Here is a 22,194-nt window from a genome sequence, read left to right on the forward strand (position 1 = left end):
CAAATGGCTATGAGAAATTATTCATCAGTGATAGAGTTTATTCTTAGGGATTGACAGACCAGCCTGAGCTCCAAATGCCACTTTTTTTTTTTCTGTTCCTGGTGAACTATATGATCACTGTGGTGAGAAACTTGGGCTTAATGAACTTAATTTGCCAGAACTAACATCTTCATGCCCCCATGTACTTCTCTTTAATTTGTCCTGCATCTATTTCTGATACACACTTGTCATTACCCCCAACATGCTAGTTGGCTTTGTGTCAGAGAGGAACATCATCTCCTACGCTGGATGCATAACTCAGCTATTTTTCTTCTGCTTTTTTTGGTCAAGTCTGAGTCCTATGTGCTGACCACCATGGCTTATGATAATTACGTGGCCATCTATCAGCCCCTGTAGTACACGGTCATTATGTTCGATAGCATCTGTTCTCTGCTGATGTTTGCTTCACACTTGATAGGATTAGCTTCAGCCATGCTGCACACAGGAGGTGTGATCAGGCTTACCTTCTGTGATTCCAGCATCATCAATCACTACACGTGTGACCTCTTCTCCCTCTTTCAGCTCTCCTGCAGCAGCACTAACGTCAGTGAGCTTGTGAGTTACGTTGTTGTAGATACATCTATTATTTGTTGCAGTCTCATTATCTTAATCTCATATGCTTTGATTCTTTTATAATGTCATTCATATGTCATCAGGGAAGGGTTGGTCCAAAGCTATGAGCACCTATGTTTCTCACATGACCACTGTTGGCCTCTTCGATGGGTTTGGGATGCTTGCTTATGTCAAACCAAAATCAACTGAGTCTGTGGGCCAGGGGAAATTTTTCTCAGTATTTTATACTCTTTTTGTGCCTATGCTGAACCCCTCATTTGTAGCATTAGGACCAAGGATGTGAAACTTGCTCTGAAGAGAATCACAAACTGAATCCAGTGTTTTAATTGGCCTGCCTTGTCCCTGTCTCTGTTGCTCTGTTGCTTTCTCCTTTGCTTGCCTCTACTCGTTAACTTCCTCTGGTGTTCTCTTCATATTCCTTTTTACACCCTGGGTTCTGGGAAGTCCTAGGGTATAAAATATAATGAAATATTTTTCCTCTATCACAAAGCTATATACATATATATACACATGTTAAGACATCAAGAATTTCCCAATATTTTTTATTCCCTTTAGTCCCAACAAGGCTCAACTTGGTCTTTATACTCTGTACCATATAAAAACATTAGACTGGCATATATTACTATATAAAGATAATGCTATATGCCATTCTTTCCTTGTATATCTGCTTCTCATTGAAAGCTGGGAAGTTGGGTGCTTTCTGATAGCTCGTTTTATTTCTTGGTTTTCTAAAACAGTTTTAATAAAACCATTTCTGTGTCAATTGCTTCATTTCTTATGACTGCATCGATACAAAAATGACAAAAATTATGAAAACAATTTTTGAAGGCCAGATTTTTACAAAGTTTCAGTTCAAATTCCAGCATAAGGTTAAAATTTGGCTGTGCACTGGTAGCTCATGCCTATAGTGCTAGCTACTCAGGAAACTGAGATCTGAGGATCATAATTCAAAGCCAGCCGAGGCAGGAAAGTCTGTGAGACTCTTATCTACAAGTAACCACCAGAAAGCCAGAAGTGGGTTGTGACTCAAAGTGGTAGAGTGCTAACCTTCAGCAAAGGAACTCAGGGACAGCACCCAGGCCCCCCAGTTCAACCCCCACCACTGACCAAAAAATAGGTTGAAATTTGCTCTGATGTTAAAGACCTAGCTCACTAATGAAGACATACAATGGCATATGTAACATTCATTGCTATGAACCCTTGATATTTTACCAGAAAATAAAATGTAATGGACAGAGAACATAACTTATGGTCAGAACATTATCTTGTACTCTAAAGTACAGTCTGGTGGAGAGCTAATTACATGTCTGATTCCACCTGGTGAAGTCAATAAACCCATTTAACAGATCCATTTGCATGTATGGACTTAGAAAGCCCAATTGATTTAACTTTTTAATCAAATCCATGTGTTATCAATAACTAAAAGTGCTTTAAGTCTGGAACTCAAATATTAGTATAATTAAATGTAAAGCAATTTGGGAACACAAAAATATAGCTGACAATAATTGTCTAACAGCACTCTATGTATAATTTGTTAAAATATAGATATGGTCTACACATTCCTTATCCTCTTCTTATATCTCATAGATTCTACACAAACACACACACACGCGTGCGCGCACACACACACATTTTGAGTTGTGAATATTTGCTCTCTTACTTCCATAGTAACAAATGTAAAGAGGACTTTTTTCCATAAGAGATTAATATTACAAGCTGACTTAAATAGATTAGGTAACATTAACATAAAAGAGCACTATCTCAAGGTCTAATTTTCTGAAAAAGCAAAGAAATCTCAGAAACTGAGTGTAAATATGTTGTTGTCTGTGGAAGAAGGCTTATTTCCCCACCAAGTTTATCTCATCACCCAAAGGAATTGAAACATCATCACAGTCTTCCATTTGATGGGTCATTGAGAGTTTTTAGGTAATTGCTGCCACAGTTCTCATTCTTTCTCTTTCATGAATAGAGAAGATGACACAGCTATCTAACCACGGCATGGAACCCAGAATGACAAATGAGTGGAGGTATTGAATCCAGGCCACTGAGGTGTGGCCTGCTACATTTGAAGCTCCAATCTGGTCACCGTGGAAGATTATAGGAAAGGAAGGGGTCTGGGAGGTCAAGAGTAAGGAAGTATGGTGTGACTTCATACCATGGCTTTGGGAGGAATGAAACCAATTGGATAAAATGGAATCCCTGCTCCATTCTGACATCCCAAGCAAAGAGTCATCCCTCAATCAGCAGCAGCAGCAGCAGTTATACTTGAAGGAGGAGAGACCTCGTGGGTAAGAGAACCTTGGGTCTGCCCATCAGTTGGGTTTCAGGAGCCCAAAGAGTACATGCTCACCCAGAAGTGCTGTCTCTGTCATGAGGCCAACCCAGGAATCCTGGGAATCACTTCTAACAAGAGACGTCCCACTCTGAGTCTTGACACTGAGGATGGAAAGATCCTGAACACTGCCCACATGGGGTTCTGAGCTATGAGGAGGCAAGACTTGACACTAGCACTTCAGGTGCTTTGAGTTTCAGCCCTGAGGCTGGTGGTGTCAACCACTGAAGTTCTGGACCCTGGTGCTGACAGGCGACCAACCAGTCCCATTCCTGAGGCTACCATTGTCAGAAGAAGACATCACCTGTTTCTCACGGTCATCTGTACCTCTCTTGCTCCCTAAGCAGTGTTAAAATCCCACCAAAGTCCCAGAATAACCAAAGAAGCTTCTCACACACCACACCTTCTGTCCTGATAGAGCAGAAGCACCACAGCTAGCTGGTGTTTGATGGAAGTGCAGGAGGCACAGATAGAGCAGTGACTCCCAAATATAGATGGCTCTGCCACTGTATGGACACAAGAGTGTGATCCCTTTCCTCTCATCACAGCATTCATGGGTGGCACGTTTCCTTTCTTTTCTCAGGCGTAATCACCTCATGTAGTCCAGGCTGGTATCAAAGTAGCAATCCTCCATCATCAGTGTCCCAAGCCTGGGATTTCAAACATGCATTCCTAGTGGTTACCCTCAGCCCCCCCCACCCACTCCACCTGCCAAATTCTTTTAACAAAAGGCAGCTTAAGAGGTTGAGTGAAGCTCAGTAGTACTGAGTGCTTGCGTAGCAAGTGGGAGCACCTGAGTTTGATCTCCAGCGCCATTCTCTCTCTCTCTCTCTCTCTCTCTCTCTCTCTCTCTCTCTCTCTCTCTCTCTCTCTCTCTCTCTCTCTCTCTCTCCCTCTCTTGCTCTCGCTCTCCCTCTCGCTCTCTCTCTCACATCAAGTAGATGTGGTAACAAAGAATTGAAAGAATAAGAGTAGGCTCTCGACCAGTCGTTTCAATCCAGACTTTTTAACTTTGTAACTATGAGACTAGTAGACAAGTGATGTAAATGCCCTGACCCTTGTTTATTTGAATTTCTGCATACTCCTCTTTATATATATATATGATGAAAATAAATAACTACAATAATATATAAAGATACTATAAATATAATAAATATATATATAATGAGGTGAATACAAGAGGACAGAGTCTTGTGAGTAGAGCTTCTGTGTACTATAAATAAAGTCCTTGTTTAAACATAGCAACCCAAAAATAAAAAAAAAATGAAAGGGTTATCTCAATGTGTTGGTATAGGAATTAAATGAGATAATTTCCATACAATGTTAGAACTGAGCCTACCATATAAAGTGAACCTGGTAGGTGCTAGCTCCCCTTCCCATGTTCCATGTTCTTATTTATCTAAAGCAGAGTTTCTTGATCTTGGCACTACTAACATTTGGGTATGTTTCTGTTGTAGTCCTATCTTGTGCAGTGGATAGGGTATTGCATTCCTGGGCCCTGCCCATCAGATGCCAGTACTATTCCCCTAAAACACAGATACAGACACAGACACATGCACACACACACACACACACAGACACACACACAGACACACACACACACACACACACACACACACACACACACACACACACACACACACACACACACACACACACACCAGTTGTGACCAACATTTTTCCCAGAGGTTGTCAAAGTTCCCTTGGGTAGGATCAGGGCTCAAAACTGACATGACCAAATATGTTACTTGGATTTGCTGAGTACTTTGAACTGAAGGACATTGGAAGGACTCAGCTCTTCCTCTTTATGCTCTGCCTTTCTCTATAAGGCAGGCCATGAAAACTGAATTTCTTCCTCTAGTTGTCTGAGAGAAAATGATAGCTCTTTCCTCCAAACCAGAGATAGCACCTATAATATCATTCTAACCTTCCTCTGTCTTTCTGTGTAAAAGTTGCGCCTTTATAATAATAAAGTTAATAAAAATGAATAACAAAAATCCCATTTTTTAAAAAAAAGCTGCACATGAAGAACTACTTCCTGGTTGGGTTCGTATAGCTCAGACCTGTACTCATAGCTACTCAGGAAGTTGAAATATGAGGATGGTGGTTCAAAGCTAGCCTTGGCAGACAAATCGTAAGAGACTCTTTTTATCATGATTATTATTATTATTTTTGTCGGCCATGGAGGCTAAACTTTGAGCTTGGGTGCTGTCCCTCAGCTCTTCAGCTCAGGGCTAGTGCTCTACCACTTGAGCCACAGCACCACTTCTGGCTTTTTTTCTGTTTATGTGGTGTTGAGGAATTGAAACCAGGGCCTCTTGCATGCAACGCAAGCGCTCTACCACTGAGCCAACTTCCCAGCCCCACAAGAGACTCTTAATCTTTAACTAACCAGCAAATAGCCCAAAGTAGAGTGTGGTTGAAGTGGTAGAGTGCCAGAGACAATGCCAAGCCTGAGTTTATGCCCCAATATTGGCACACACACATACACACACACACACACACACACACACACACACACACACACCACACACACACACACACACACCTTCCTTATCTGATAAACCCTCACTCCAGAAAGCGTCCTGATATTACCCAGGAGAGCAGCACAGATTATCCTAGAAGAATCAGATACAGACTTTTCCTGAGCTTCCTCATTCTCCTAGTAAGTTAGATCCATCTTTTTATCCAGTCACATTTCTGTATGTGTCTTTAGTCCTTTTTTTAAATAAGCTTCTGTTGTATAAAATTTGGATTAAATAATTTATCGTGTTTCTCTCTTATTAACTCTGTGTGTGTATGTGTGTGTGTGTGTGTGTGTGTGTGTGTGTGTGTGTGTGAGAGAGAGAGAGAGAGAGAGAGAGAGAGATTAAATTAACCTCATGTTAATTTAATCCTAGAGGCTAGTGTGACATACCTGGGATTGGGAAAGTGACTATAACCTTGGACTTTCCCCTTGAAAGTGCTATAGAAGACAGGATCAGCAGAGTGATTCAGGGAACTGTCCTATACTCTGCTCAGAGGACTAATTATTCCTTGTAGGGAAAGTAAATTGAACAGAAGTTCCAGTCTCAAAAGATCTAATGTTTGGTCTATGGCCCAGGATGTAATCATGGTAATCATCCTCAAAGGAGTTCAGCCAACCAACCTAGGATAAAATCATAAAGGAGACTAGGTATCTCTATATACCTATATATACATATACTGTTATTCCAACCAACGTTTCTAGAACTATGTTGCATGAAATAGACTTTCACTTGAGGTTGGTGATTTTTTAGACAGTCATATAAAGTTTTTGTTTTCCTTCTCACATGTGAAGATAACCTTCTGGAGAGATTCCCAAATAAAAATCCTGGAATGTTCCCCAGTATTTGTCTTCTAGCCTGTAAAAAGCAAATCTTCACTGATGGCTTATCGTTAGAATCTTGGAACGCTGAAGACAGTGAAGAGGAAGGCCTCTTGGGGTCTTGAACCTCTAGGGGAGCAAGGGTAAGCATTGAATCATCTTTCGCTTCATAATCTGTCTTCAAACCCAAGCTATATGAATGGAGGATCCTGGAGAGCCATTTGCTATTATTGTCATTTTCTGTTACAATCGCTACTGAAGACTCAAGTGAATGGAAGAAATGATGTTCAGTGACATTGGTAGGTCTAACCACATTCTATTGGACAGGGACACACATCATGGGTGGGAGAAGAAGCTAATGGGAATTCTCCAGGAATTAACTTCGGATGTATGACTCTTTGGATAACTTACTGTGAATTTACAGACAATCCTGAACTCAGAAGCCAGCAACTCCAGTTCTCCTTCTGGGGTCAAAGAATTAGAATTCATTGCCAATATCACCTTCTATCATTCCTGTACGGATCCCACCCATGAAGCAGATGGCTATGGAAAATGAATCTTCAGTGAAAGAGTTTATCCTCATGGGGTTAACAGACCGACCTGCATTCCAAATGCCCCTATTCTTCCTGTTCCTGGTGAACTATATAGTCACGGTGGTAGGAAATTTGTGCTTAATGAGCCTGATTTGCCTGAACTTGCACCTTCACACCCCCATGTACTTTTTTCTCTTTAATCTGTCCTGCATTGATTTCTGTTATTCTTTTGTCATTAGTCCCAAAATGTTGATGGGTTTTGTCTCAGAAAGAAACATCATCTCTTTCACTGGATGCATGACTCAACTCTTCTTCTTCTCCTTTTTTGTCCACTCCGAGTGCTACGTGCTGACAGCCATGGCCTATGATCGCTACGTAGCCATCTGTCAGCCCCTACAGTACATGGTCCTCATGTCCCCTAGGACCTGTTCTCTGCTGATGTTGGGTTCATACTTGATGGGGTTAGTTGGTGCCATCATCCACACAGCATGTGTGATCAGGCTCATCTTCTGTGATTCCAACATCATCGATCACTACATGTGTGAAATCTTCCCTCTCCTCCAGCTCTCCTGCAGCAGCACCCACGTCAGTGAGCTTGTGACTTCTATTGTTGTAGGGATAGTTATCTGTTTTTCTAGCCTCATTATCTTAATTTCATATGCTTTGGTTCTTTTTAATATTATTCACATGTCATCAGCTAAGGGCTGGTCCAAAGCCATGAGCACCTGTGGTTCTCATATAATCACTGTGGTCATATTCTATGGGTCTGGGCTACTCGCTCATATTAAGTCATCATCTGTTGGGGCTGGAGGCCAGGGGAAATTTTTCTCAGTAGTTTACACTCTTTTAGTGTCCACATTGAATCCCCTCATTTATAGCCTCAGGAACAAGGATGTCAAATTTGCTCTGAAGAAAACCCTAAAGAGAATCACAGACTGAGGGAACCATTGGGTCTACCTTAGACCTTGGTCTATAGTGCTCCATTTTTCTACTCTTCTTAAATCTTCTTTTTACCTTTCTTCTATTTTTTCTTTCTAATCAGCTTTATTAGTAAAAAAAATTATGCTGGATTTCTTGTGTGATATCTTTCTCTCTCTATGAAATCTGATTGTGTTAGCTTACTTTCACTAGTCCCTCTCCATACCATTATGCTCCAACACGGCTATGGTCCCTGACCAGATAGAGAGACTGGGTTGATAACTTTTCCTTGTTAAACATATTATTATGTACTATTTTTTTATGTGCATGCCTTCTCCAGCCAAAGATAGTGTACTATCTACAAGTTCATTTCTTTTTGTTTTTCTTGGACACTTTTGTACAACTATTTAATCTTTCAAGTGGCTTATAACTTAAAACTACAAGAGGTAAGGAGCCAGGCTTATGCCTACCTTGAGCTTAGCTACTCAGGAGGCTTATATCTGAGGATCACGGTTCAGAGACAGTCTGGGCAGGAAAGTCTGTGATACTCAGACCTCCAATCAACCACCAGAAAACTGGAAGTGGTGCTGTGGCTCAAAGCTGTAGAGTGCTAGCCTTGAGCATAAAATCTCTGGAACAGAGCCCAGGCATTGAGCTCAAGCCCTATGACCATCACCATCACCACCAACAACAACAAAGAGATAAGGAATGACTAAAATTGCAAAATGAAGCTGTCCAAATTTCCAGAAATTTTCAGTGTCTTGCTAAGAATAGTTTTCTAGAATCTTAGCCTCATGCATACAATCATACTATACTGGATTGAAATTAATTCTTCTAGTTATTTGAGATCTACTCCTATACCAAGCTTCTAAAATTTCACTAACAATGACAATATATGGTCAACTGATTTTTGTCCTTAGTAGGAATGAAATTGCCACTGGATTATCTTCGATATGTGGACTGTGTATGTGATTGTTTAAAAATAAATTGCATCCTGACATTTCTGACTCTATAGGTAATGTTAAAAACTCTTTTTTCCTGACTCTATAGGTAATGTTAAAAACTATTTCTTTACTGCATAAGGATTCCATTTTGCAAAGAACACTCTATTTTCTTCCTCTCATAAATAAATTGTAGCTGCAAGTGTAGTGCAATAATAGAGGATATGTATGCATATGATATTGGGCTTGATACCTAGCACTGAATTTAATATATTTATACACAAAGATATCTTGATTATGTATGTTTACATATATATCTTGACTATATGTTTATATGTGCTCATGGTAGAAAACTGCCGATTGGATTTTTTTCTTTTAATATATAAATTTAATATGTAAATTCTTTTGTATTTCAGTAGCAAATATTGGCTTGAAGGCTTACTCCATGTATCACATTCTTTACAAATCCTTTTAGGCATAATTCTCCTGATCCTGTTTTCTGAAGGAGAAAAGGATGATGTGACTCATTCAAGGCCAGAAAGCTGATAATGATGAGCTAGTGTTCAAATTCATTGTGCATCCAGTGAGGAAATAGATGAAAGAAAGGAGGACTATGGAGGAAGAAAGAGAACTTCTGGAGAGTTTTTTTTATCATGGATCCCAAAGTGGGTATTCTATGGGAATGATGACCTCAACCAAGATGACCTCTAACAGAGAGATAGTATGCATGGCTTCAGTGCCCAACTAGAACAAGGCATGATCCCTTAACATTGTACTTTTATATCAAGATCATAATTTTTGGAATCATGAAACACTGAATTTGGAGGCTAGACCTAAAAATAAGTATATCAATAAATATGTATGATGTATTTGTATTCATAATAATGGAGTATTTTAGGGAATTAAGGAGAGGAGATAAAAATGATAGAAAGCTAATAATCTCAGTATAAATTGCATCTGCTTATTAAAATGCTATAGTGAAACCTATTGAAAGTTAACATATAGTAAGAGGAAGAGCGATAGGTAAAGAGAAAGAAATAAAGGGGGTAAATCTACCTGTGTGAAATATTATAATTAATAATACACACTTTAAAACATAAATGACAAGAATGTAAAACAAGTCTGTAGTGGGGTGGGCATCACTGGAAGGAGAAAGGGTGATTGAAGAGAGTGGATTTGGTCAAAGTGATTTATATTCTTGTATAAAAATAGAACAATAAAAATCTGCTGAAATTTTTGGGGAATGGGGGAGATAAGGAAGTGGGAGAGAAATGAAAAGGGTGAATTAATCAAGACACATTGTAAGCATGTATGAAAATATTACAAGGAAACTCCCCTGTATAACTAATATATGATAATAAAAGTGTTTAGAAAAGAATATAATTAGAGGCTAATTATCCCAGTTAATAACTTTAATCTGATGAAAACATTGCTATTATGGCAGTGTATTAAACATTTATATTTATTTTGATACTTATCTCAAATTTAATTTCTGAAGCTATGTCTAAATGCCTAGTATGTACTTTTCTTTTGTTTTCTTCCTTCCTTCCTTCCTTCTTTCCTTCCTTCCTTCCTTCCTTCCTTCCTTCCTTCCTTCCCTCCTTTCTTCCTTCTTTCCTTCCTCCCTCTCTTTCTCGTTCCTTCCTTTCTTTTTCTAGTACTGGGGCTTGAACTCAGGGCCTAGATACTGTCCCTGGGCTCTTTTGCTCAGGACTAGTGCTAAAACACTTGAGCCATAGCACCACTTCCAGCTTTTTGGTTTATAAACTAGAGATAAGAGTCTCATGGACTTTCCTACCTGGACTAGCTTTGAACCATGATCCTCAGATCTCAGTCTACTGAGTAGCTAGGATTACGAGACTGAACCTCTAGTGCTAGTTGTTCTTTTCTTTATATTCATGATAGTACATGTTTACACGGCATTCCTAAATGTTTTTGGTTTGAAATTTGTTCTGAAGTACATGATTTCATAAAGACATGGCTAGCTTATTGAAGACACATAATGATATGTGTAGTATGCACTTCTATAAAAACCTTGGTACTTAACCAAAAAGCAAAATGTGACTCACAATCAGGACATCATGTATGCTGAAGACCATAATGTAGTCAACAACACAGTCTGGTGGACATTGAATCAAATAATAGCCTGTCTCAGTTTTGTGAAGTCAATAGTCTTAATTGACTATTGCAATTGCTTGCATTGACCTAGAAAATCCAATTTATTTTCATCAAATCCAAATTTAATAATACTTATGACTAAAAATGCTGAAATTGAATCCTAGAATTATTTTTTCTTTTTGTGTGTGTACCAGTCCTAGGATTTGAATTCTGGACCTGGATATTGTCCCTGAGCTTTTGTGCTCAAGGCTAACACCTACCACTTGAGCCATAGCTCTACTTTTGGCTTTTTGGTGGTTGATTGGAGATAAGAGTCTCACGGATTTTGCTGCCTGAGCTGGCTGTGAACCTAGCCTCTGAGTAGCTAGGATTACACGCGCAAGCCACCAGAGTCCCTGCCCATCCCAGTTATGAAAGTCTTTTTGGCACTTTTTTCTACAGTTCTCATTCCCTCTTCTACAGGAATATAGATGAGAGCAAAGAATTTTAACCTTTGCATATCAGACAGAATGCTAAATGGGCCACAAGAATTGAGTCCAGGCCTGTCAGGTGTGATATGTAGTAGGAAATCCAGTTTGATTACCATGACAGGTTGTAGTCTATCTAGGAAGAGGTCTGGGAGGTCAAGAGTAAGGATGCCTGGCATGGCAGCAAACCATGTGTTTGGCAAGACAAGAACAGTGGGATAAAATCGTATCCTTGCTCCATTGTAACAGCCTAAGCAAAGCTGCAGCAGTCACAAGAAGAGAAGGACAGAATCCTCTGTGGGCCAGAGACCCTTGGGGCTGCTAGTGGAGTTGTGTTTCAGGTACTTCAGGAGAAGCACAGTACTCAGCTTGGGTGTTGTGCTGTGGGAGGCCAGGCCAGCACTTCTGGTAATGACTGGGTGCTAGTGGCTCACACCTATAATCCTAACTACTCAATAGGCTGACATCTTATGATCAAGTTTTGAAGCTAGGCTGAGCAAACAAATCCATGAGATTATTTTTATTATCTCCACTTAGCCAGCAAAAAGCTAGAAATGAATGTATGGCTCAAGTGGTGAGCACCAGCTGTGTGAAGCCCTGAATTCATGTCCCAATACTAGCAAAAAATAAAAATAAAAACACAAGAATTATAGAAGGGTTTCAAGAACAAAACCTCATAAAAATTATGCTCCAGGAACACACACATATATTTTCCTTAAGAATTTTGGAATATATTTTGGGTTGAATATTTTCTAATAATTTTAATAGTAGTAATAGTATTGCATTTTATTTTCTATTGATACTCAAATGTATTCATTTATTCTGTAATGTCTGGTCTATTGTTAATTCCATTCACTGTTTTCCTTGTTAAGTATAAACTTTGAATTAAATTAGTTTATATATACAGGAAAATATTAGAGAAAGATGAAGAAGTCATCAGAACCTTGTCCCAAAGTACTCCTTTTAGCCATCTTAGAGAAATGATAACTATTGAAAACAGATTAAAATGAAACATTTCTTTTCTTTTTTGTCAGTGGTAGGGCTTGAACTCTGGGTCTGGGTGCTGTCCCCCAGCTCTTCAGCTCAAAGTTAGCACTCTACCACTTGAGCCACAGCACCACTTCCAGCTTTTTCTGTTTATGTGGTGCTGAGGAATCGAACCCAGGGCCTCATGCGTGTGAGGCAAGCACTCTACCATTGAGCCACCTTCCCAGCCTGAAACATTTCTTTATTTCAATATAAAACCTGACTCCTGCAAGAGCATATGTCTTTTTCTACTTGGACATTAAGGCCTTGGTTTCATCAAACATTTGAGACCAAGAAATCTCTTGAATAAAAGTTGCATTGATCTGTAACAGATACTAGACAGAAGCAAAAGCACCAGTCTTAGGACAAACATTGTAATCTACTGCCAGAATAGCCAGAAAAGAGTTGGAAAATAATCATATTGTTTAAGGAGCCAGGGCATTTTTGCAATGAAGATTTGAACAGAAGTAAACAAAATTGACTTACTTTAATCCACATTGGTTATACATGATAGGGCAGAATAAAACGAAGCTATCAAAAGATTTGGGATAGGAGGAGGAGAGGGTCCAGAAAAAGTTTTGCAAGTTCTTGGTTGGTTGATTCTAAAAGCAAAATGCATGTTACACTGATGATAAACCTTAAACATGCAGAAGAGGAATGAGGAGAAGTTTTTTTTCTTTTACTTTGTTGATTTAGATAAAAGATTCTGCACTTAATCTGTTATGATCTCTTCATTCATTGCCTTGTCCTCCTGTAATTTAGTTGAGGACATCTTAGAGCTCCTTTCTTACCTTGTAAATCATCTCTGTGCTATAGGTATTCTTAGTAAGGCCCTCATTTCTGTATAATCCCTACTATTTCTGAACAACTCTATAGAAATTTTCTGTTCATAATTCTACTTTCTTTAAAAAATTTCTTCACAGGATTTGCAAAGGCATCCCAAACTGCACTGTGTATAATTAGTTCTGTGTCCTTAAGCATCACATAACGTTTTCTCACCCTGAGAACAGGCTATGGAGACCTATGTACAACAAGATTTCTTTTTTCTGGTCTGTCATGGGGCTTGAACTCTGGGCCTGAGTGCTGTCCCACAGCACCACTTCAGGTTTTCTGGTGGTTAATTGGAGATAAGAGTCTCACAGACTTCCTGCTTGGGCTGGCTTTGAACTGTGATCCTCGGATCTCAGCCTTCTGAGGAGCTAGGATTACAGGCATGAGCAACCAGAGCCCAGCTTCAATAGGATTTCTTTCTTTTTTTTTTCCAATAGGATTTCTTAAAGACACTTAGAAGATGTTTCATTGTTTGGATCACCAAGTACAATTGTTCTAAGATACAAAAGGGAAAGTTTAAGTTTACATTAATTAAAGCAATACATTCCAACTCATTGTAATGCATCCCATACATTTTCATTTTCATTTTCAGCTTATTTTATGGGATAATAGAGATTGAACTGAGGATGTCACATGCTGTGAAAGTGTTCAACTATATTCTTGAGCTATTATTATGCACCTGAAGAACCAAGGAATCTCACTTTATATGTGGCACTCTGCTCTGTAGCTGAGAATGTAATTTCTAATTTTGAAACACAAGCACAGATACATTCCACAGACATATGAACAAAATGGCTATAACCTTAGCTTTCTTTATGATCAAATAGCTGCCCATTAATATATAATATATTTTTCACTATTGTTAAAGTTTGAAAAAAGTAGATGTGATCTACACTTATACATCCATGAGAGCAGAAAATAAATCCAACAAAGTGCACAGATTTATTATAAATAGAAGTTTAAAAATACAAGACAAACAATTACCAAAAGAACTCTATAGCAGTTTAGAGTTTTTGTAATTTTTCCACCTCTCTAATTTTAACATCCCTTCTGTTTTAGTGCAGTTACAAAGAATAAAACAAAACAGTTTTGCAAAAATTATTTTAGAATGGTGAAAGGGTGATATCATTGAAGATGCATTACACTTATAAACTGACATGTCGAATGGTAACCCCTATGTGCAACCATTTAAAGACAATAAAAATATGATTAAAATGTTTCAATTAGGTGTTGAGGGCTCACACTTGTAATCCTGGCTATTTAGGAAGCTAAGAGCAAAAGGATAGAAATTGGAAGTTGCCTTAATAGAAGACTTCTGTTGATAATAGCCAGCAACAAAACAGGCTCAGGTGTGGTTCAAATGATAAAGTACCAGCCAATCAAGTGCTAGGCTGATCTAGGTAAAGCAGAAATAAAAGAAGTTATCGGAAAGCACCATACTACTTGTCATATCATGAAAGAATCAGATATATAGGAAAATACATTATGCAGTATTATCTTTATATAGGAAAAAGGTCGCCATCTAATAAAAATAAAAACCAGATTGGGCCCATTTTAGGTGAGAATATGAGTCTCAGTATAAAGAAAAGTCCACAAACTTATGTTGCATACTGAGAAAAGAAAATGAAAAAAACAGGGCAGGATAACACTCTCTATGACATAGGAAGAAAGACAGACAATAGAAGAAGGTAGTGTGTAGAGAGAAGAAAATGAGAAAGAGCAATAGAGAGACAGGGGCAAGACCACCTAAAGTTTTGTTCAGTGTGTGGTTCTCTTCAGGGTTCTTTTTAGAGCAATTTTGACATCCTTGTTCCTAAGGCTATAAATGAGAGGGCTCAGCATAGGCACCAAAAGAGTATAAAATACTGAGAAAAAAATTCCCCCTGGCCCAAGGACTCATTCGATTTGGGCTTGACATAAGCAAGTAGCCCAAAACCATAAAATAAGCGAACAGCAGTTATGTGAGAAATACAGGTGCTCATAGCTTTGAACCAACCCTTACCTGATGACATGTGCATGACATTAAAAAGAATTAAAAAATAGGAGATTAAGATAGTAAGGCTGGATAAAATGACAGCTATACCTATAACAACAGAACTCACAAGCTCATCGACAGAACTACTGTTGCAAGACAGCTGGAGGAGCAGGAAGATGTCGCACATGTAATGGTTAATAATATTAGAATCACAAAAGGTGAGCCTGACCATGCATCCTGTGTGGACCAGAAACAAACCCCATTAAGTATGAACCAAACATCAGCAGAGAACAGGTGCTAGGAGACCTGATGACCGTGTACTGCAGGGGCTGACAGATGGCCACGTAGCGATCGTAAGCCATAGGAGTCAGCACATAGGACTCAAAGTTGACAAAGAAACAGGAAAAGAACAACTGTGTGATGCACCCAGTCTAAGAGATGGTGTGCCTCTCTGAAATAAAGCCTAGCAGCATTTTAGTGGTAAAGACAAATGAATAACAGAAATCCATGCAAGACAGATTGAAGAGGAAGAAGTACATGGGAGTATGAAGATTTGAGTTCAGGCACAGTAGATTCAATAAACTCAAGTATCCAAGCACCGAGATAATATAGTTCACCAAGAACAGGAAAAAGAGGGGCAACTGAAGCTCAGGTTGGTCTGTCAATCCAATAAGAAAAAACTCTGTCACTTAAGAGTCATTTTCTGTAGCTGCGTTCTGGAGGAACAATGGTAGAAGGTGACATTAATGATGAATCCTTCTTCTGTTACCCAGAATGGAGAAGATTGCAGCTGCTTGTTTTCAAGCTCAGGGTTGTCTGAAGACAATCAGCAAGAAATCAAGTAAGACTTTCTAATATCTGATGAGTCTCTCCAACCCATGCTGTATGTCATGGGATTAAAATGTGATTCCACCTTCCATGCCTCTTAACAGTTTCCTTCCTTCACTGGAGTCTTTTCTAGAACTTCAAAGAACCATAATTGATTTTTCTCAGAAACCACAATTTACATAGCTTTGGTTTGAAGGAAACTTGTGAACACAAAGGCAATTCTATGCTTACCTTCATTCCTCCATAAAGCTCTCACTGTTACTGGACCTCTAAAACCTGCCCTTCTCACTGTGTGGAAGAGCCCAAGTTTCTGCAAGAGGTACACTGGGGAATATGCCATGATTTCTATTTAACAATTTCTCCAGAAAATTCTTCACCACAAGAAAGAGAACAGATGCTTATATGAGCTTCCAGATATCCCTTACTCATATGAGGATCTTGTTTATGCCCTATACTTCTGAAAAAAATGTATTAGAGGCTCAGAGAATGATTCTCTTTGATAATTTCCTCTGAGACTGGCTGAACCTCTTGAGGGTAGGAATTACTAAGCCTGTGTTTACATTCTAATCAATAGACCTAACGATCCATCTCTTGAGGAACTTTGAGCTGCAAGTGTAGCTTCCAACTAGGAATACATAGTCCCTTGCAGGGATAAAAGTGGATAGGATACAAGAACCCATCCAAGGTATCTTCTTTCCTACACACCTCTGGGATCACATTCGCAAATATTAGGTCATAGGTTAATACTCTGTAAATAGATAGCTAGTTCAGAGATGGAAAGAATGGGAATAGGCACTCAAGGCAGACTGATTTTTAAATCCAGAATTTTCTAGTTCCTAACTATGAGAATATAGACAAATGATATAACTTCTCTGATGCTGGTTTATGTATATTTATATATTTATTTATTCCTATGTATATTAACACAGTAAGGCTCTTAAAAGGGGGTCTGTGTTTGTGACTCAGTAGCAGAGATGTTGTCTAAGTACACAAATCCCTGGGTTCAATCCAAGTACCAAATCCAATCCCAAAATAAAAATACAATGGAATGAAGTAGGATGGAAAGTATGGAATCATGGAATCAAATATAATAACACAAAAAATAAACCAAAAGATCTATCTCTATCACAATATACATCTGCCTGGCCTTCTGTTCTTCCTGGATGGATATCCTGGGTAGGTGAGGAGCAGTTCCTTGCTTTATTCCAGGCATAGGTTTAGGATCTGGATCAGCCACTAGGTGAGGACTTCAGAGAGAATGGCTGTCAGTGCCAGATTCAGGATTGGGTCAAGACTAGAATGGCAGATGGTGACTACCTTTGAGTCTGGACTGAGAGAGGCTGGTGACTCAGAGGCCCAGACCCCTGCCATAAATTGTTACAGCCCTCTATGCCTCCTGGTGCCTCGGGGCAGGAAGTTTCTGGTCACTGATGACTTTGATCAGCCCAGGTCAATTTAGCTCTCACTTCCTCCAATCTGTATTTCTTTCCTTTCTTTTCTTTTCCTTTCCTTTCCTTTCCTTTCCTTTCTTTCCCCCCTTCCCTTCCCTTTCTTTTCCTTTCCTTTCCTTTCCTTTCTGTTCCTTTCCTCTCTTTTCCTTTCCTCCCATTTCTTTCCTTCCTATCCCTTCCTTCCTCCCTTCTTCCTTCCTTCCTTCCCTCCTTCTTTCTTTCCTTCCTTCCTTCCTTCCTTTCTGTATGTGCTGGTCCTGAGGCTTGAACTCAGGGCCTGGGCACTGTCCTTACCTTTATCTGCTCAAAGCTAATGCTTCTACCACTTGAGTCATGGCTCCACTTCTTGCCTTTTGGTGATTAGTTGGAAATAAGAGACCATGAAATTTCCTACCCAGGCTGGTTTCAAACCACGATTTTCAGATCTTAGCTAGGATTACAGATGTGAGCTACCAGCACCAGGCTTCACTTCTTTCTTCATGTTATCAGCTCAGCTGCTTCTCTAACACTGAAAATCAGAAATATGGAAGACCATTAGAGAAGTTTTTAGTGTGTCTACTATTGTAACACCAGGGGGCAGCACAGGACTGTGTCGCCTGTTTATAAAGTAAACCAAAGGGTTTACTTGTACAGCTAGACAAGCCTTGGCCTTTCTCTCATACAAATAGAGGACTGTGTGACAACTCAAGGCAGAGTCTCTTTGACCTGTATGGCAGTCCCTTATGCATGAAGGACTGTGTTTGGACTAGTCACAGGTATTCTGCTGGGCCAGGCGGGAAAGGAAAACCTACTCCTCTGGCTGGACTGCAGTCCAAAGACTTGTGGAAAAAGTGCCAGGTGTTGGCTGAGACAGTACCTTCTGCACCAGAGTTTTGCTTTACAGCAAGCTTTAGTTGCTTTAGTTGTGTGTACATTCCTCAATGTGTCTATGGAGTATTTAAAGAGGAAAGAAATAAAAAAGAGGGATAGAAATGTTGAGTTTGATTGGCATACATTGTATGCATGTGTGGAATTGTCATGATGAATACCACCACTTGTATAATCAATATATGCTAATAAAATTATAGAGAAATATCTATCATTCCCAGGTGTGATAGAAAATAGAAAAGCAAGCACAACCAGAGTCTTGGATTGAGGGCGAGGGATGCCCCAGAGGTGGTGCTTGGCCTTTAAGCAGGGGCTTCATCTAGAGGTTGTGGTTAACCAGGGAGGGAGACCGGTGATGAGGCCTGTCAGACGTTCCAGACCCTCAAGGGGAAAAGTCCAGGCAATGTAACAAGGTTAATATACAGTGGGGTAAAGGAGTGCTGACCAGCGACTGAACACAGCTGAGCACATTCAGTTAATTAAACCAGTTTACACGTGTATTTTTTGCATGCTTTTATTTAGGATGTTCTTTAAATAATTTGTCCATTTATTAAATTGTCCACTTATTAACTTGACAATGAATCTGACCAAAGGTCATTGTATGCATATATAGAAATATCACAGTGAAATCCCTTTATACAATTAGTGTACACCAAAAAGAGAAAATGTGCCAGGCACTGGTGGACCATGTCCGTAATCCCAGAAACTCAAAAGGCTGAGATCTGAGGATCATGGTTGGATGCCAACCTGGGCAGGAAAGTCTGTGAAACTCTTGTCTCCAAATAACCACCAGAAAACCAGAAGTGGTACTGTGGCTCAAAGAGGTAAAGCATTAACCTTGAGCAAAAGGGTTCAGGGACAGCAACCAGGCCCCAATTTCAATCCTCATGACCAACAAAAGAGAGAAAGAGCAAGAAAGAGAGACAGACAGACAGAGAGGGAAAATGAATGAATAATTTTTCTCTTCTATTATAGAGATATCTTATTATTGAGTTATTATATATTCTGGATGTAATATTGTTTCTGATATACATACTGTAAATATTCTTGAAGGCTATGAATTTTTTTGTGTGATAGTACTGGGGCTTGAACTCAGGATCTGGACATTGTCCCTTAGCTTTTTTGCTCAAAGTTAGTACTCCGCCCTTGGGCCACAGCTTCACTCGCAGCTTTTTTTTGTGCTTAATTGGATATAAGAATCTCATGGATTTTCCTGCCTAGTCTGGCTTTAAATCGTGATCCTCAGATCTCAGCTTCCTCAGTAGCTAGGATCACAGATGGAAGCCACCAGAATCCAACTAGTTTTGCTTTTGGAATTCCAACAAATATTACAGGGAGTTGTGATTTTATCATTGGTTCTTATGTCCAAGATTCACTCTCAGTTTATTTTTATATGGAAAATTTGTAAGTAAATTCAATTAAAAAGTACAGGGAACTTGTTTAACCAAGTGTGTAAAAAAAGTAAGAAACTGGAAAAAGGAAGTAAATGAAGGCATTCATAATTTCATTTAATAAGAAGAGATTATTCCTCTTTATTAGAGCTGTATGAGAACTATTACCGTAGTGTTCTATGTTTATGAAAGAAGAAAACACATTAGGATATGAACAGCCCCAAATCAGTTTTCTACATATGATTCATTTAATTACTGAAATGAAAAGACCCAAACCATATAACCACAGTCAGCTAATGAGATAAACAGAAGAAATTCCAGTTGATTAAATGTACAAAATTAATGACTACCAGTACTACTCAGAGCTATGAATTTGATTCATAGTTTGCTCAGTTGAGAATCCAAGGCAAGAAGAAACATCACCAATATAGACCAGGTAGATGGAAACCTGGTCCAGTAAAAGGATCTTAGACAAAACTAAAGAAAACAGAAAAAAATATGGACATTAATAACAATGAGTCAATATAACTGAGTTAATTGTGATAAATGTATATGCTAATATAAGATAAAGATGAAGAGAGTTGGATACTTACACACTTATCTTCCTACACTATCTCCAACATTTCCAATCCTGCCATTGTTAAAACTAGCTATAAACCACTAACCCCTTAAAACTAAATTAATCTATGAAACATTCAGAACAGTGAGAAGAAAAGTAACTTGTAGAAAGTATCAAACTCTCTGATTTCCCGTTGATAGAGAAGAAAAAAAAAGAGGTAGTTTATATTTACTTAGAAACATATCATCTCAGTGTATTCACCTATTGTAGGAATTAAGACATGTCTCAGGCAGCAAGAAACTGGCAGATACTCAATTACATGAAAATTAAAAATGATATACTACAGTAGAAATCCTGCATAGACTGTAGAAAAAAGATGCGGAAATAAAACATAGAAGGAAGAAGCAGGTTAGGAAGAGGCAAAGAGAATAAGTAATGTGAACAGAGAGGAAGGCACATCCAATGGTACCATCAGTTTGTGATTCTCTTGAAGGTTCTCTTCACTGCAAGTTTGACATCCTTGTTCCTGAGGCTATAAATGAGAGGATTCAACATGGGCACCACAAGCGTGTAAACCACTGAGAAAAATTTCCCTTGCCCTACAGCCCCAGAAGACGATGGTTTGATATGTGTGAGTAGACCAGACCCATAGAATAGCCCAACAGTGATTATGTGAGAACCACAGGTGCTCATGGCTTTGGCCCAGCCCTTAGCTGATGACATATGGATAACATTAAAAAGAATCAAACCATAGGACATTAAGATAACTAGGCTGCATAATATGGCGGATATACCCACACAAATAGAACTCACAAGATCGTTGGAAGAAGTGCTGCTGCAGGAGAGCTGGAGGAGAGGAAAGATGTCACACATGTAGTGATTGATGACATTGGAATCACAAAAGCTGAGCCTGATCATGTACCCGGTATGGATGATGGCACCAGCTAACCCCATCAGGTATGAACCCAACATCAGCAGAGAACAAGTCCTAGGGGACATGAGGACAGTGTACAGCAGGGGCTGACAGATGGCCACATAGCGATCACAGGCCATGGCTGCCAGCACATAGCACTCAGAATAGACAAAAAAACAGAAAAAATATAGCTGGATCATACATCCTGTGTAGGAGATGGTGTTCCTCTTGGATACAAAGCCCATTAGCAATTTAGGAGTAATGACAAATGAATAACAGAAATCAATGAATGATAGATTAAAGAGAAAGAAGTACATGGGGGTGTGAAGGTGTGAATTCAGGCAAATTAGATTCATTAAACTCAAGTTTCCCATCACAGTGATAATATAGTTCACCAGGAACAGGCAAAAGAGAGGCAGATGGAGCTCAGGTTGGCTTGTCAATCCCATAAGAATAAACTCTATCACGGATGAATCATTTTTCATGATCATTTGCTTGATGGATGGGACCTGTAGGAACAAAGGTAGAAGATGACATTGACAAAGGACCCTCACTCTTTGACCCAGAGCAAGAAGTGGGGCCACCAGTATACAACTCAGAGTTATATTGAGACACTTGGTAAAGACCATTACCTACCATAGTGGAACCTGAGATATTTCATTACTTCCTTCTTCCATCCATGCTGTATAACGTCACTCAATAGGATGCTTATAGAACTGTCAGCGTCTCTGAATATCATTTCAATCCCTTCACCTCAGTCTTCATTAAAGCTTTGAAGAGAGATGAGCAATGAACAGGGAGGCATTCTCCAGAACCAATGGTTTATACAGATTGGGGTTTGAAGGGAAATTATCAAGAGGAATATGATTCTATCCCTAGACACTTTCACAGCTCCTGGACCTCAGGAGTCCTTCCTGCTTATTGTCCTGTGAGTGCCATGTTCCTAATGAAGTAGTTAATAGTCATTACTGGAAAACTCTGTTGATCTACTAGAACGACATTGCAGAATTTGGCATCTTTTCCGTTGATTTTTTTTCTAAATAAAGTGAAGCGTCTGTTCACTTACAAAAAGAAAAACAACAATCC

General features: G+C 39.2%; 2 protein-coding genes and 2 pseudogenes across 2 annotated transcripts; 2 read left to right on the forward strand and 2 right to left on the reverse strand.

The window, feature by feature from the left end:
* LOC138838756 (olfactory receptor 8C8-like) lies at positions 1-1,007 on the forward strand (annotated as a pseudogene).
* A 5,813-nt stretch (positions 1,008-6,820) lies between these two features.
* Positions 6,821-7,762, forward strand: LOC138838749 (olfactory receptor 8C8-like). Its single transcript, XM_070038082.1, has one exon. It carries the CDS (start codon positions 6,821-6,823, stop codon positions 7,760-7,762), a length of 942 nt encoding a protein of 313 aa, XP_069894183.1.
* A 7,120-nt stretch (positions 7,763-14,882) lies between these two features.
* LOC138838724 (olfactory receptor 8C8-like) lies at positions 14,883-16,267 on the reverse strand (annotated as a pseudogene).
* Positions 16,268-20,666: 4,399 nt separating this feature from the next.
* On the reverse strand, positions 20,667-21,860 carry LOC138838755 (olfactory receptor 8C8-like). The gene is made up of 2 exons (XM_070038089.1): positions 21,745-21,860; positions 20,667-21,617 (listed from the first exon to the last, which is right to left on the reverse strand). The coding sequence occupies exons 1-2, from the start codon at positions 21,745-21,747 to the stop codon at positions 20,667-20,669; spliced, it is 954 nt and encodes a 317-aa protein (XP_069894190.1). The 5' UTR covers positions 21,748-21,860.
* Positions 21,861-22,194: the final 334 nt, after the last annotated feature.

The sequence above is a fragment of the Dipodomys merriami genome, unplaced genomic scaffold (assembly GCF_024711535.1).
Source record: "Dipodomys merriami isolate MVZ:Mamm:240054 unplaced genomic scaffold, mDipMer1.0.p SCAF_29, whole genome shotgun sequence".
Lineage (NCBI taxonomy): Eukaryota > Metazoa > Chordata > Mammalia > Rodentia > Heteromyidae > Dipodomys > Dipodomys merriami.